The 13,726-nt window shown below is 39.4% G+C and overlaps 1 protein-coding gene across 1 annotated transcript in view; it reads left to right on the top strand.

Moving 5' to 3' along the window:
• The window catches only part of LOC136864461 (protein gooseberry-neuro-like), a 328,753-nt gene extending 317,158 nt beyond the window's left edge, over positions 1-11,595 (top strand). Inside the window, exons 7-8 of the mRNA XM_068226801.1 lie at positions 6,740-6,989; positions 11,463-11,595. Coding sequence (XP_068082902.1) covers positions 6,740-6,989; positions 11,463-11,595 — 383 coding nt within the window. The remainder of the gene's footprint in view (positions 1-6,739; positions 6,990-11,462) is intronic.
• Positions 11,596-13,726: the final 2,131 nt, after the last annotated feature.

The following is a 13,726-nucleotide window of genomic DNA, read 5'->3' as shown; positions in this document are numbered from 1 at the left end:
TATTCAAAGACTGAAATTAGACACATAAACAAGATATGAAATGGGCTGCTGTGAAATGGCTTGATCTTTCATTTATGCGTTACTTTTTTAGCTTTAGCATTCCTGCCTGAACTTTTACGGTTGGATTTGTCTTTTTTCTCATTAAAAAAATTGTATGATCACATTAATGCACTTGTCAATAAAAATATCGGCACATTCCTTACACACATGATGCAATGAATTAACAATTAAAATCTGGACAATTTTCCTCTTAACATGAAGCCTACTAACAGAAAGAAAAACTATAAAATTCCGGCTTTAATCTGAGAAGATGGATTAAAGAAAGAAAAGTATAAAAATGTTGTCGATAGTGATGCATTGAGTAATATTTACGTACAATTAGAGTAAAAATGTAACATACCCTTGGCAATCAATCAATCAATCAATCAATCAATCAATCAATCAATCAATCAATCAATCAATCAATCAATCAATCAATCAATCAATCAATCAATCAATCAATAATGATCTGCATTTAGGGCAGTCGCCCAGGTGGCAGATTACCTATCTGTTGCTTTCCTAGCCTTTTCCGAAATGATTTCAAAGAAATTGGAAATTTATTGAACATCTCCCTTGGTAAGTTATTCCAATCCCTAACTCCCCTTCCTATAAATGAATATTTGCCCCAGTTTGTCCTCTTGAATTCCAACTTTATCTTCATATTGTGATCTTTCCTACTTTTATAAACGCCATTCAAACTTATTCGTCTACTAATGTCATTCCAAGCCATCTCTCCGCTGACAGCTCGGAACATACCACTTAGTCGAGCAGCTCTTCTTCTTTCTCTCAATTCTTCCCAACCCAAACATTGCAACATTTTTGTAACGCTACTCTTTTGTCGGAAATCACCCAGAACAAATCGAGCTGCTTTTCTTTGGATTTTTTCCAGTTCTTGAATCAGGTAATCCTGGTGAGGGTCCCATACACTGGAACCATACTCTAGTTGGGGTCTTACCAGAGACTTATATGCACTCTCCTTTACATCCTTACTACAACCCCTAAACACGCTCATAACCATGTGCAGAGATCTGTACCCTTTATTTACAATCCCATTTATGTGATTACCCCAATGAAGATCTTTCCTTATATTAACACCTAGATACTTACAATGATCCCCAAAAGGAACTTTCACCCCATCAACGCAGTAATTAAAACTGAGAGGACTTTTCCTATTTGTGAAACTCACAACCTGACTTTTAACCCCGTTTATCAACATACCATTGCCTGCTGTCCATCTCACAACATTTTCGACGTCACATTGCAGTTGCTCGCAATCTTGTAACATTTATCACTCTATAGAGAATAACATCATCCGCAAAAAGCCTTACCTCCGATTCCACTCCTTTACTCATATGGACCTTTATATATATAAGAATATAAAGATCCGATAACACTGCACTGAGGAACTCCCCTCTCAACTATTACAGAGTCAGACAAAGCTTCACCTACTCTAACTCTCTGAGTTCTATTGTCTAGAAATATAGCAACCCATTCAGTAACTCTTTTGTCTAGTCCAATTGCACTTATTTTTGCCAGTAGTCTCCCATGATCCACCCTATCAAATGCTTTAGATAGGTCAATCGCGATACAGTCCATTGACCTCCAGAATCCAAGATATCTGCTATATCTTGCTGGAATCCTACAAGTTGAGCTTCAGTGGAAGAATCTTTCCTAAAACCGAATTGCCTTTTATCGAACCAGTTATTAATTTCACAAACATGTCTAATATAATCAGAAATAATGCCTTCCCAAAGCTTACATACAATGCATGTCAAACTTACTGGCCTGTAATTTTGAGCTTTATGTCTATCACCCTTTCCTTTATACACAGGGGCTACTATGGCAACTCTCCATTCATCTGGTATAGCTTCTCCGACCAAATAATAATCAAATAAGTACTTCAGATATGGTACTATATCCCAACCCATTGTCTTTAGTATATCCCCAGAAATCTGATCAATTCCAGCCGCTTTTCTAGTTTTCAACTTTTGTATCTTATTGTAAATGTCATTGTTATCATATGTAAATGTTATTACTTTTTTGGCCTTAGTCTCCTCCTCTATCTCGACATTATCCTTGAAACCAACAATCTTTACATACTGCTGACTGAATACTTCTGCCTTTTGAAGGTCCTCACATACACACTCCCCTTTTTCATTAATTATTCCTGGAATGTCCTTCTTGGAACCTGTTTCTGCCTTAAAATACCTATACATACCCTTCCATTTTTCAATAAAATTTGTATGACTGCCAATCTAACTAAGCGCATGCCAGATTAGAAAGCATCAATATACCGGTTGTCTAGATCGATGAAACACCTATAACACTGAAAGACTCCGTTATGAACCTTGGGATAATTTATGATAAATATTTTAGTTAGTCAAAGCACGTAATAAAAAATTGTCAACGTGCATTTTGTTCATTACACTCACTATACAAGATGAGGGTCTACATAGGTATCAATACCAGGAAACTGCTCGTTCAGGGACTAATACTACAAATATTTGTTTATGGTGATGTAGTCTACAATAACATAAGCTGTTCACTTGGTTGTAAACTTCAGCGGGCGCATCATGCTTGCATTCGATTCATTCAAAATGTTCCATTCCTCCAACAGCTGTCCTGGTTAAGATTACGTGATAGAAGTAAGTACCGTGTTATTTTTCTTCTGCACAAAATACTGCCAACAGGTAGACCAGATTACCTTAGAATACCGTCAAGGTCCCTGCTGTCCACAGCAGTACTTATTGTACCGGAGGCGATACGTTCCTGGAATTCTATCGCGGCTGATGTTTTTAATGTACAATTTTCTTTATGTCGCACCGACAGAGATAGGTTTTATGACGATGATGTGATAGGAAAGGCGTATTAATGGGAAGAAGTGGCCACCATCTTCAGGACTTCCGACTGTGGGTTTCGAACCTACTCTCTTCCGAATGCGCCCCTAACCGCAGAGCCAACTCATTCGGTCCGGTTGAAATTAGAGACATAAGTAACCTGAGGCTATTCAGAAGAAAGTGTAGGAAGTCGTGTCAACATTGCAATTAGTGACGCTAAGATCATTAAATAAATACCGATATTATGTAAATGTAAGGTTAGTAACATTATAGCTTAAAACGTCAAGATTTAGTTTTTAATCATTTTAAATAACTTTTTATTATTGTTTACGACATTTAAAATTCAGTTAAATTACATTTTACGTGTACTTTAATTTATATCAATTTACTTTTAATTTTAAGTAGTTATATTGCTCAATATATGACGTTTATACAGGTGTATAATTATATGGTTTGGCATAATAGCAGGCTTCGTAGTCTGAGCCTCGCCATGCACAGGAAGGCAGTCCTGGAAATGGTTGTCCGTGGTTTCCTATTTTCATAAAAGGCAAATGCTGGGACTCTTCCTTAATTGAGGCCACGATCGCTTTCTCTCCAATCCTAGCCCTTTCCCACCTTTCCGTCGCCGAACAACCTTTGATGTGTTCGTGCGATGTTAAACAACTAGGAAAAAGCGACGAGGGTGACATAAAATAAACATAACACCATTTGAGCAGTGGCGGCTCGTGACAAAATTTTTAGGGGGTTCACAACAACATTTTTGTTCATGTCTCAAATCAGCAAAAAAGTAATATAGGTACATAAATAACTTCACTAAACATTTCTTGTACGGTTCCTTTTTCACAAATAATGTGGTAGTATAAAATTTATCCTAGACTAATTAGTGAGCGCAGAACAAAAATAAAATTCATAATAACTTTACTACACTGCGAATATTGAAGGATGCGAGCACTATTCTTGGATTTTAAACAGCACGAGTTCACCTGCGTGTTAGCATAGAACAAAACCAAACCCCGTGGCCTACCAAGCGACCGCTGGTCAGCCCGGTGGCTTGCAGATTATGAGGTGTCGTGTGGTCAGCACGACGAATCCTCTCGACCGTTATTCTTGGCTTTCTAGACCGGGGCAGTCATCTCACCGTCAGATAGCTCCTCAAGTGTAATCACGTAGGCTGAGTAGACCTCGAACCAGCCCTCAAATCCAGGTAAATATCCCTGACCTGGCCGGGAATCGAACCCGGGGCATCCGGGTAAGGGGCAGGCGCACTACTCCTACAGCACGGGGCCGGCTGTGTTAGCGTAGAACAAAAGTAAAATTCGTAATAACTTTACTGCACGCGAACATTGAAGGATGCGAGCACTATTCTTGATTTTTAAATAGCACGGAGTTCAGCTGGGTATAACGAGAAGCGTAGAAATAATGTGTACCGCATTTACCGGTCGATTTTTTAAAATGATTGTTTCCGAATTGACCCCAATAGTCTCTACATTATCTAGGTTAATCAGGGTTCTTCTTTATCACACGTTAATTATTCTAGTCTTGGAAATTATAGACAACACTAGCATAGGGAATTCAATACTTGCGTTTTTGTGTGCATGAGAATTTTCATGTTTATTTTCTTTGTACTCAAATGAGCAAGGTCTGTGCATCCAGGTGAATTCTATACACTTATTTCTTTCTCTCTTAAACTTACGCCTATACTCGCGTTTGTCAGTTTTGTAACATTTTCGATAATCAAATCTGGTCTGTCCGGTCCAAGCCTTTTAATTTCTAATTTATCCTGATAGGTGGTTAATATTTCGCTGGTTAAAATTACGTGACTGAATTAATTTCCTCTTACACAAAGAATAGCATGGTTACAAACCATACAAACCGAGAAGCAAAACACAACATTCAAATAAATTTCACTTGAAAAGATTTTCCAGTCACAAGGTAAAGCAAACTTCTTACCGCGATTACGAACACCTGTTTACAACGAGCTAGAAAATGCCTATTCACAATTACTAGGGAAATCTGCAAGTAATGTAATGCAATAGTAGCTCCTGGGAGGCTGAACCGCAACAGGGAAGGTGGCGGACCCTTGTGGTCAACTGTAATACTGCCACTGATTTGAAGGTGGCTCTAGACGGCAAGGCACGTACCTTACCGTGCTCCTCGTTAAAGGGAATACCAGTGCATAAACCATGACGTCATCTGCTTTGCGCATGCGTATAGTCTTCAGCTCAATAGCGTATTACCCAGTGTGCTCGCTGCACTGTCAGTCAAAACGAACAACTGTCGGTGGAACGGAGCTTCGATATAAATCGAATACTTTCGATCGATTGTCGAAATCAGGTCGAAAGAAAGTTTTTAATTATCCATGAATGCGTAAAGACGTATTAAAACGTATTAAAACTGGGTGTTCACGTGCTCATATGCTCCTGAGAGCCCATCGCCACAGCATTTGAGACAGGGAACCCCGGCCCGAAAACGTCGCTGACTGTAAACCGAATTTGTTGAGGAATACTTACGAACGTAAGAATTTTCAAAGAACTTATTTTTTTTTTTTTGCTAGTGGCTTTACGTCGCGCCGACACAGATAGGTCTTATGGCGACGATGGGACAGGAAAGGCCTGGGAGTTGAGGAAGGAAGCGGCCGTGGCCTTAATTAAGGTACAGCCCCAGCATTTGCCTGGTGTGAAAATGGGAAACCACGGAAAACCATCTTCAGGGCTGCCGATAGTGGGATTCGAACCTACTATTTCCCGGATGCAAGCTCACAGCCGCGCGCCTCTACGCGCATGGCCAACTCGCCCGGTTTAATAATTTTTATGTGGATATGTAGGTTAATACCTTTACGCACACGCAGTGTTATTTGGCGTATTCAGTGAAACAGCTCCTCCAAAATGTTTTCCTGAGCCACCGCACGGTGGTCGAATCGAGCTAGTTACGTAGCCAAACTAGCGTTTTGAGAATTTCACCGGAATATTTCAAATAGGAAATGTAAGGAAATGTGCAGTTATCATGCGATGTAGGTACTGAACGCATTATCCTGGGTTGTGGATGATATCTCATTGTGAAATTGAAACGTTCACTTATTGTTTCCTTGAGATCTCTTAAACAACGATATTCATTTTGTGCTCGTCTTCTTTGTTTCTTCATAATTTATTGACGTCTGCTCTTGATGCACATGGTGTTCCAGTGACGATGGTGCAGTGAGAAGTGAGCAGGAAGCAATGGGCCGGGCGAGTTGTCCGTGCGGTTAGAGGCCAGCAGCTGTGAGCTTGCATCAGGAAGATAGTGGGTTCGAATCACACTGTCGGCAGCCCTGAAACAGGTTTTCTTCAGGGCTGCCGACTGTAGGATTCGAGCCCACTATCTCCCGGATGCAAGCTCACAGCCGAGCGTCTCTAGCCACATGGGCAGCTCGCCCGGTCTCCCAGGTATTTAAAGCAATCTGTCCGAGATATTATGTTATTGTTAATTGTGATATTTTGAGGGGCATTGTTATTATTATCATCCGAGAGGCTTCGGAAGGACCTCTAGATGAAACAAAATTTATCCTATAAAAACTGAAATCGTTCAGGCTGAATCGAAACGCGTCGATATGGACATTTTCGGATGTACACAGTGAGGTTTGGGGTGTATCGAGTCTTAATCGTTTAAGAACTGATACTGACAAATTCAAATGGGACGTACGGGTTTCAAGTCAGAAGTCGCTGAGTGAATCTGTGATAAATAATAGACAGTGAATTTGGTTAATGTAAGACACTTCTTTTCCAGCTTGTCATGTAGTATTTATCTATTTATTGTGTTATTAGCTTCCTGATACGATAAATTATAAAAAGAGACTTGTCTATTTTCAAGAGGAGGGTATGTTTCAGCGGGCTCCGGGAACTGGGGAAGAGCCGCCTTCCCCACCCAACACCAGCAGTATCACCAGGCGGCCTGCAGTCTCGCCGTGGACCAGGCCATCAACAGCATGCTGCCCGCAGCTTCAGCACCACCTAGCGGCTCCAGTGCGGAGTACCAGCAGAACTGTGACGCTACCGTGGCAACTTGGGGAACTAGGATGAGCCATGAAACGTCTTGGAATCATCCAGGTGCTCATGGATTCCTCGACAATAATTACGGGTATGGAGGAGGATTATTATTGTTGATACATATTAACGCCTTAAGGCCGACTCCCACTTATTGGAAGCGCTGTTCATTTGGAAGAAATAATAATAATAATAATAATAATAATAATAATAATAATAATAATAATAATAATAATAATAATAATAATAATAATAATAATAATAATAATAATAATCTCCTTACTTTCCTCTAATTACCTTGTTCACTGTTTCCGGAGACGCCGAAGTGTCGTAATTTAGTCCCGCAGGATGTCTTTAACGTGCCAATAAATCTATCGACTCGAGGCTGGTGTATTTGAGCATCTTCAAATACCACTGGCACTGAGCCAGGATCGAACCTGCCAAGTTGGGATCAGACGGCCAGCGCCTCAACTGTCTGAGCCACTCAGGCCGGCTAAAAAATAATAATAAGCGAACATTCTGCACTCATGATATTTGTTTAACCTAGAAAAAATATCACTAGTGGCTTCCTTTTGAGAGGCGAAGACAAATTCATTCATTTTTTTGTATCATGAGTATCCCAAAATGTCAGCAATTATTTCACTCGGTGGAAGTATATTTGACGAAATAATTCATTCGACTGCGTCCTCCTGTATATGCAATGAGACTAGCATTTTGTTTAAGGTAAGGAAACATATGTTATTTATTTTACACTTTTCTTAAGTAGTCTATACAGTAACTTTTTTACTGTCTGCTGGCATCAAGGTTACCCAGGAAACGTTGCGGAGTATCATAACCATATGAATCCTCGATTATTCACAAGATAAAACAATTACATTCGAAACAAAAGTTCCACTCCTACCGCGGAAAAAATATTCTAGCGTACGAAGTTCATTCGCTTCTCTTCTGTTCCCGCTGATTGGATGCGCCGGATGTAAATACGCAATAATGAACATTCTGTTTCTGTCGCTATCGATAAGTGAGAGTCGACCTTAAAAGTTTTATATGGAGAAAACAATTCTTACCATTTGTAAATAAACTGTATGAGGTATGGCAAATAACTTCCTTTCTTTAATATACCTACCACTGGAATACCGGTATATGGATTAGTAAGGAAGTGTAACTTTCCATCCATTAGAATGAAATTCGATTCTCCGCTCCGTTACATTTTAAAGACTGATTTTGGGATCTGGAACAGACTAAAATCAGTCTAGGGAACACAACTGGGAAGAGAAGTGGATTAATATCTCCCTCAGAACCATTCTAAATGTGATCTTCCTTGGCCCCGCATTTAAATCAAGTTGAATGCCGAAAGAGTACCGTGACTATATGGACCTACCCCCTAGCACGGCACACTTTCAGATCCTTTCAGTGGCTTCCGCTTTTAAATTAAGATGAATGCAGGAATATTACCTAACATATTATTATTACTATTATTTTAGTAGTTATTATTATTATTAACAAATACATCGCAAATGGGAAATATCCCCGTGGCAAAGGTCACTTAAAGTAAAGTTAACGTAATTACCCAACAACAACAACAACAACAAACAAACAAACAAACAAACAAACAAACAAACAAACAAACGAACGAACGAACGAACAAACAACAAGAGTACAAGAAGTAAATCCTTGGAAAGAAAATATTATAAGAATATTACTACTAGATTAACATTGTAAATCTAGCATCGTCATATACAAATTCACACACAACTTAAGTATTTCCAGTGCTTAACACTACAGCTTACAATACTATAGGCTGACCTTACTACTAGCTTAACATTACAAGTGATAATAAAGTGAAGTTAAACCATAATTACCCTACAACAACAACAACAACAATAGTACAAGAAGCAATTCCATAGAAATAAAATGACCAGAAATACTACAAGGTTAACTTTCAAAATCCAGCGTCATTATATACATATTCGCACACAACTTAAGAATTTCCAGTAATTAATACTACAACTTACAATACTGTAAGTTGAACTTACTACTAGCTTAACACTGGAAGTACAGAGATATTTCAGCTGTAGTCAAACATTCCTATGAAACAAGACTCGGAATATAATTTGACAAGACCAAAATCCTAGCAAGATCCGTGAGGCTATCGAATCCAAGAAACACCGGAACATTATGAATTTAGAAGAAGGATATAAAATTAGCAATTCTTGGATGCCTATCATACATAGGTTAAGATATACAGACCACAACATAAACACGCAGGACAAACCTAAACATAACAGCGTGGGCAAGACCCACTACCTGGCTCTGACACATAACGTTCCAGAATACTCACGAGACAGCCAACGGGCTTACGTCAGCCCGAAACGGTAGGATATGAGGCCAAGTTTAGGAACCACCCTCGTAGTGTGACTGCTGCCTGGTAGACTGTTTACCTCGAATCGAGTAGGGGTATGTCTGTCGCGTCGACAAAGAATAGTGCAGTGTATTCGAAACGTCGGCGAACTGTACGGAATGTACAGTAAAGAACAACACGGTTCAACGAACTAAATAATAATGACAATTTTTCATGAATTTGCCACACTGTCCTCTAGGCTAGAGTCTTAGCGTTTAGTAACAGTGTCTTTGTGACTGGAAACAAACCACACGAAAGCAGCAAGAAAAATGGTTTGTTGGTCTGAATCAGAAGAAAAAAATCTGAAGACGAAAACAGTGTTACCAAGTAGAGTAAGCCATCATATTGTGGAAAATTGTTTGTATATGAAGCGCCAATGACTAATTTTAGGGACTGTGGCGATCTGAAAGTCGGGATTAGTCAAGGCCTAACTTTAGAGTAAGAACCCTCTAAAAATATTGGAACTACAGCCCTGTATAATAAAATATGTCACTTGCCACGAAGAATAAATTAGAAGAACATTTCGTCCGATCCAAACCACTGTCAACGAATGGCTTTCTTCAGGTCCCCAGAGATGTGAAAATCGCATGGAGAGGGATTTCAGCTGGGATCGAACCCGATAACCTGAGCTCAGAAGGCCAGCGCTCTATCATCTGAGTTACTCAGCCCCGCATTCGTTATTTTTATTATTTTTTCCGTTCACTATACCGAAATATCTTGTTTCGATATAATTTTTAGAAGATAATATTATTGTATTGTATTGATTTAAATATATTCGTTGTTATACTACCGTAAGCAATCATTCCAATGTATTTGTTAATAAATAAATAAATAAATATATAAATAATAATAATAATAATAATAATAATAATAATAATAATAATAATAATAGCTTTGTTCGTACAGCAATACGAACTTATCCCGAACTGTCAGGCGAATGCGGACAAGCACTTCGCTGTATTTGAAGCGTTCGTGCAGCGAGAATGTGGTATTCTGACTCCTAGTCTGCTGTTCTTGCAGGCGTAGATTGCAGTTTCGTACAGTTTGAGAACAGGCAACAGAATTTAGTGATTGTTTTCGGATTTCTAAATAAGGCATGCGCATCAACCCCTGTCACACGTAGTTCACAAAGCACAGATCATTACAAATAAATTTGTTCCGTGTTTTTCTTGAAAATAACAATCCTTGACGGAGTTAAATACATTCTTAATTAAATATAGCAATCGCGCATTCTACGTATGTGATGAATATACATGAATGGTTAATTTGCATCTAGTACGTATCCTTAATTAAAAACATTATTACGATAAAACATGTGAAGTGTCGATGTAAGTAAGTCTAGGTATTGTAGATAAATTATGATAGATACATTTTAATGAGCTATTAGTCTATGCTTACTGATAGGGTGGTAACTAATCACGAATATCACAGATCGTTAACGATATAAAATTGAATATTTTCACATGTCAGACATTAGTTTTACGGATGACTCCAGTGAATCTTCAACTAATGACGACGACCTAGATTTATTTGATGATATTAATCTGAATGGAGCTAGGCCAAAGAATTAAAATAATTGTATTGTATTATAATAAATATTCATTCATCCTTGCATCGTATTATTGTCACTGAGCATACTATCCTGTACAAATCCGTAGAAATGACATAATATAGACTTCAAAGTGAGTTGTTTTATTCGTACCTTGCAATATTTATGATAAAATATAACGTTCATTAGAACACAACATCAATCAATCAATCAATCAATCAATCAATCAATCAATCAATCAATCAATCAATCAATCAATCAATCAATCAATCAATCAATCAATCAATCAATCAATCAATCAATCAAATCCAACAGAAGTTAATTGGGAGTGGTGCTGGCATCTAACGGGAATATTTACTAGTACGGGACCGTTCGCTCAGGAGAGAATCGGAAACCGTTTCCATCTGTTCCTAATCTGCGCATGCGCTGTTGTACAAATCACACTATCTCAGATTTGTTGCACGAACAAAGCTAATAATAATCGTGGAGTCGACAGACTTACTCTTTCTTTCAGTGTTACCATCCCGGGTTTTGTCATGTCACTCAGTAAACACTAGTTCTGTGCTAAGTACTGTCTAATTATCAATGTTTTCCTAACTTTGTGCCTCGTCCTGTTTCAGAGAATCTGTCGCTGTAGGCAGTGGATATCACGGCGGCCATGACACCGTCGCAAATTTCCAGTTTTGCGCTGCAGGACCTTCTGGAGTCAGCAGCAAGCAACCTGCCTCTTGCAGCATGCTGGGAATGTTCTGACGTAGGATCATACACGCAGTGCAGAACGGATATAGCTTACTAAAACAGTTCCACGGAGTTGTTTCAAAACGCAATATCACCTTCTGGTGTTAGCACGCATGGAAAAAATCAAATGGATTATCACAGTGATTTCGTGAAATGTCTACTATGTGGACACTTGTGGAGAAAGGAAAAGAAAGCAATACGCGATGCCAGTGTTACATCCCATCTTCATAATCTCCTTGTTTTTGAACAGGAAGGTAGAAAACTATGTGAGGAGGATGGTTTGAAGAGTAACTATGTCTGCCCACTATACCATATAGTGGACCTATCTACTCATTAAACCTCTTCCGCCACATGTAAATCTTTACAAAATTTCCGGGTAATGTACATTTTGCCGAGTACAAACCACTGTTGGGGCGGTAGTAATAGGAATCTACAGACAGAGTGATTAAAGGGTCAAGTAAAACCTCTCGGACTGAAAATACTAAAAGTAGATCCCATAAAACATTAGGAATTTGACGCAGCTCCTCCAGTTTAACGATTCTTCTAGTCGCTCAGTCGGCTGTCCAATAAGCTATAGAGAGATTTGCTTGAACGACTGATACCTAGGTAGTCGAAATGTAGTCCTAAACATACTGTCCTCATTTCGTGCTGGGGTCAATTTTTCCTAATGGTTCATCATCGCCCTAAACAGGCCTACACAAGTGGTAGATAACGGGCAACATGCCTCTCACGTTTCCCATTTCCATCTTGGTGTACGTTTGCTTCTACGGCTACGTCATTGCCATCCTTACCGCAGTCAGAGCCCCACCCTAAGCGCCGACAAAATGCAAGGTCCGTAATCTACAAAGTGACCGGCGAATCAGAGAAAAATATCGTCTATTGTGCGAAAATCTTATCGACGTCTACTGAGACTTTTCTGCAGAAAGGTTTTCGCGCTTACACAAAGTGGCTACCGAAGCATTTACTATGTTTGGTACTACAGTATGTACTTGTGTGAGGAAGTGCTTTCTAGAATGAAATACTGTGAAAAAACAGATCCGTTTCTCCATATCAGACATCCACAACAAATGTATTAGACTAATCAACACCGAGCTCGATAGCTGCAGTCGCTTAAGTGCGGCCAGTATCCGGTTTTCGCGAGATAGTAGGTTCGAACCCCATTGTCGGCAGCCCTGAAAATGGTTTTCCGTGGTTTCCCGTTTTCACACCAGGCAAATGGTGGGGCTGTACCTTAATTAAGGCCTCGGCCGCTTCCTTCCCACTCCTAGCCCTTTCCTGTTCCATCGTCGCCATAAGACCTATCTGTGTCGGTGCGATGTAAAGCCACTAGGAAAAAAATGACTAATCAAGGGTCAGAATCTTGCCCTCTCTAACTCCATGACGGCACTTGCCACGTCGGTCCGCATTCTGACAGGTCACCGGTTCTCGCACGGCGCTCTCTGTACTACTAGAGCCATCTGTTGTTGGGAATACACACATGTCTGAATAAACTTCCACGGGACAAATAGCGGTTTGTGATCCGCTCACATATCTGAAAAATAAAAATTAAATAATAATAATTAAATTAATTTTGGCCCAACCCACTTCTAAGTGGGGATAAAATCTACGTGATTCAGATAAGTGAAAATAATAAACATGTTATATCTATGCCAGAATACACATTGCACAGCAAAATCTATATCTCCCCAGGTATGTATGGAAAATCTTTAGGAATTTTGGATGCGGAATATATATATATATTTGCAAATCTGCAAAGGTGCCGATTGCCATGAACAGGGAAACCAATGTTCGTACGTGACTTGGTCAAGGAAGATCATTGTCAACTGCTTGATGATATTTTGCAACAATGTCAATATTTTCGAATTTAATTCCATTCAAGCAGCCTCATAATATTACGTGACAATTGATATCGTGAACATAGGCTTGTGGCCCCTGGTTTTATGTAATCACCGAGACAGAGGCACGTGCTATTTCATTTTTAAATTCCTACATAATATGGGCAGGAATTCGAACGACGGCCGGCTTGGTGTGAAGCAAAATGATGATGCCTTTTGACTTTCATGTCCCTCAATCGTAATCAACGACCATTCTGGATTCCGTAGGCTGTTAGCTATGAACGCCCAATAAAACATGAGGGAGCGTTAAC

This window comes from Anabrus simplex, chromosome 1, assembly GCF_040414725.1.
Source record: "Anabrus simplex isolate iqAnaSimp1 chromosome 1, ASM4041472v1, whole genome shotgun sequence".
Classification (NCBI taxonomy): Eukaryota; Metazoa; Arthropoda; class Insecta; order Orthoptera; family Tettigoniidae; genus Anabrus; species Anabrus simplex.
This window is presented reverse-complemented; position numbering and strand designations above follow the sequence as displayed.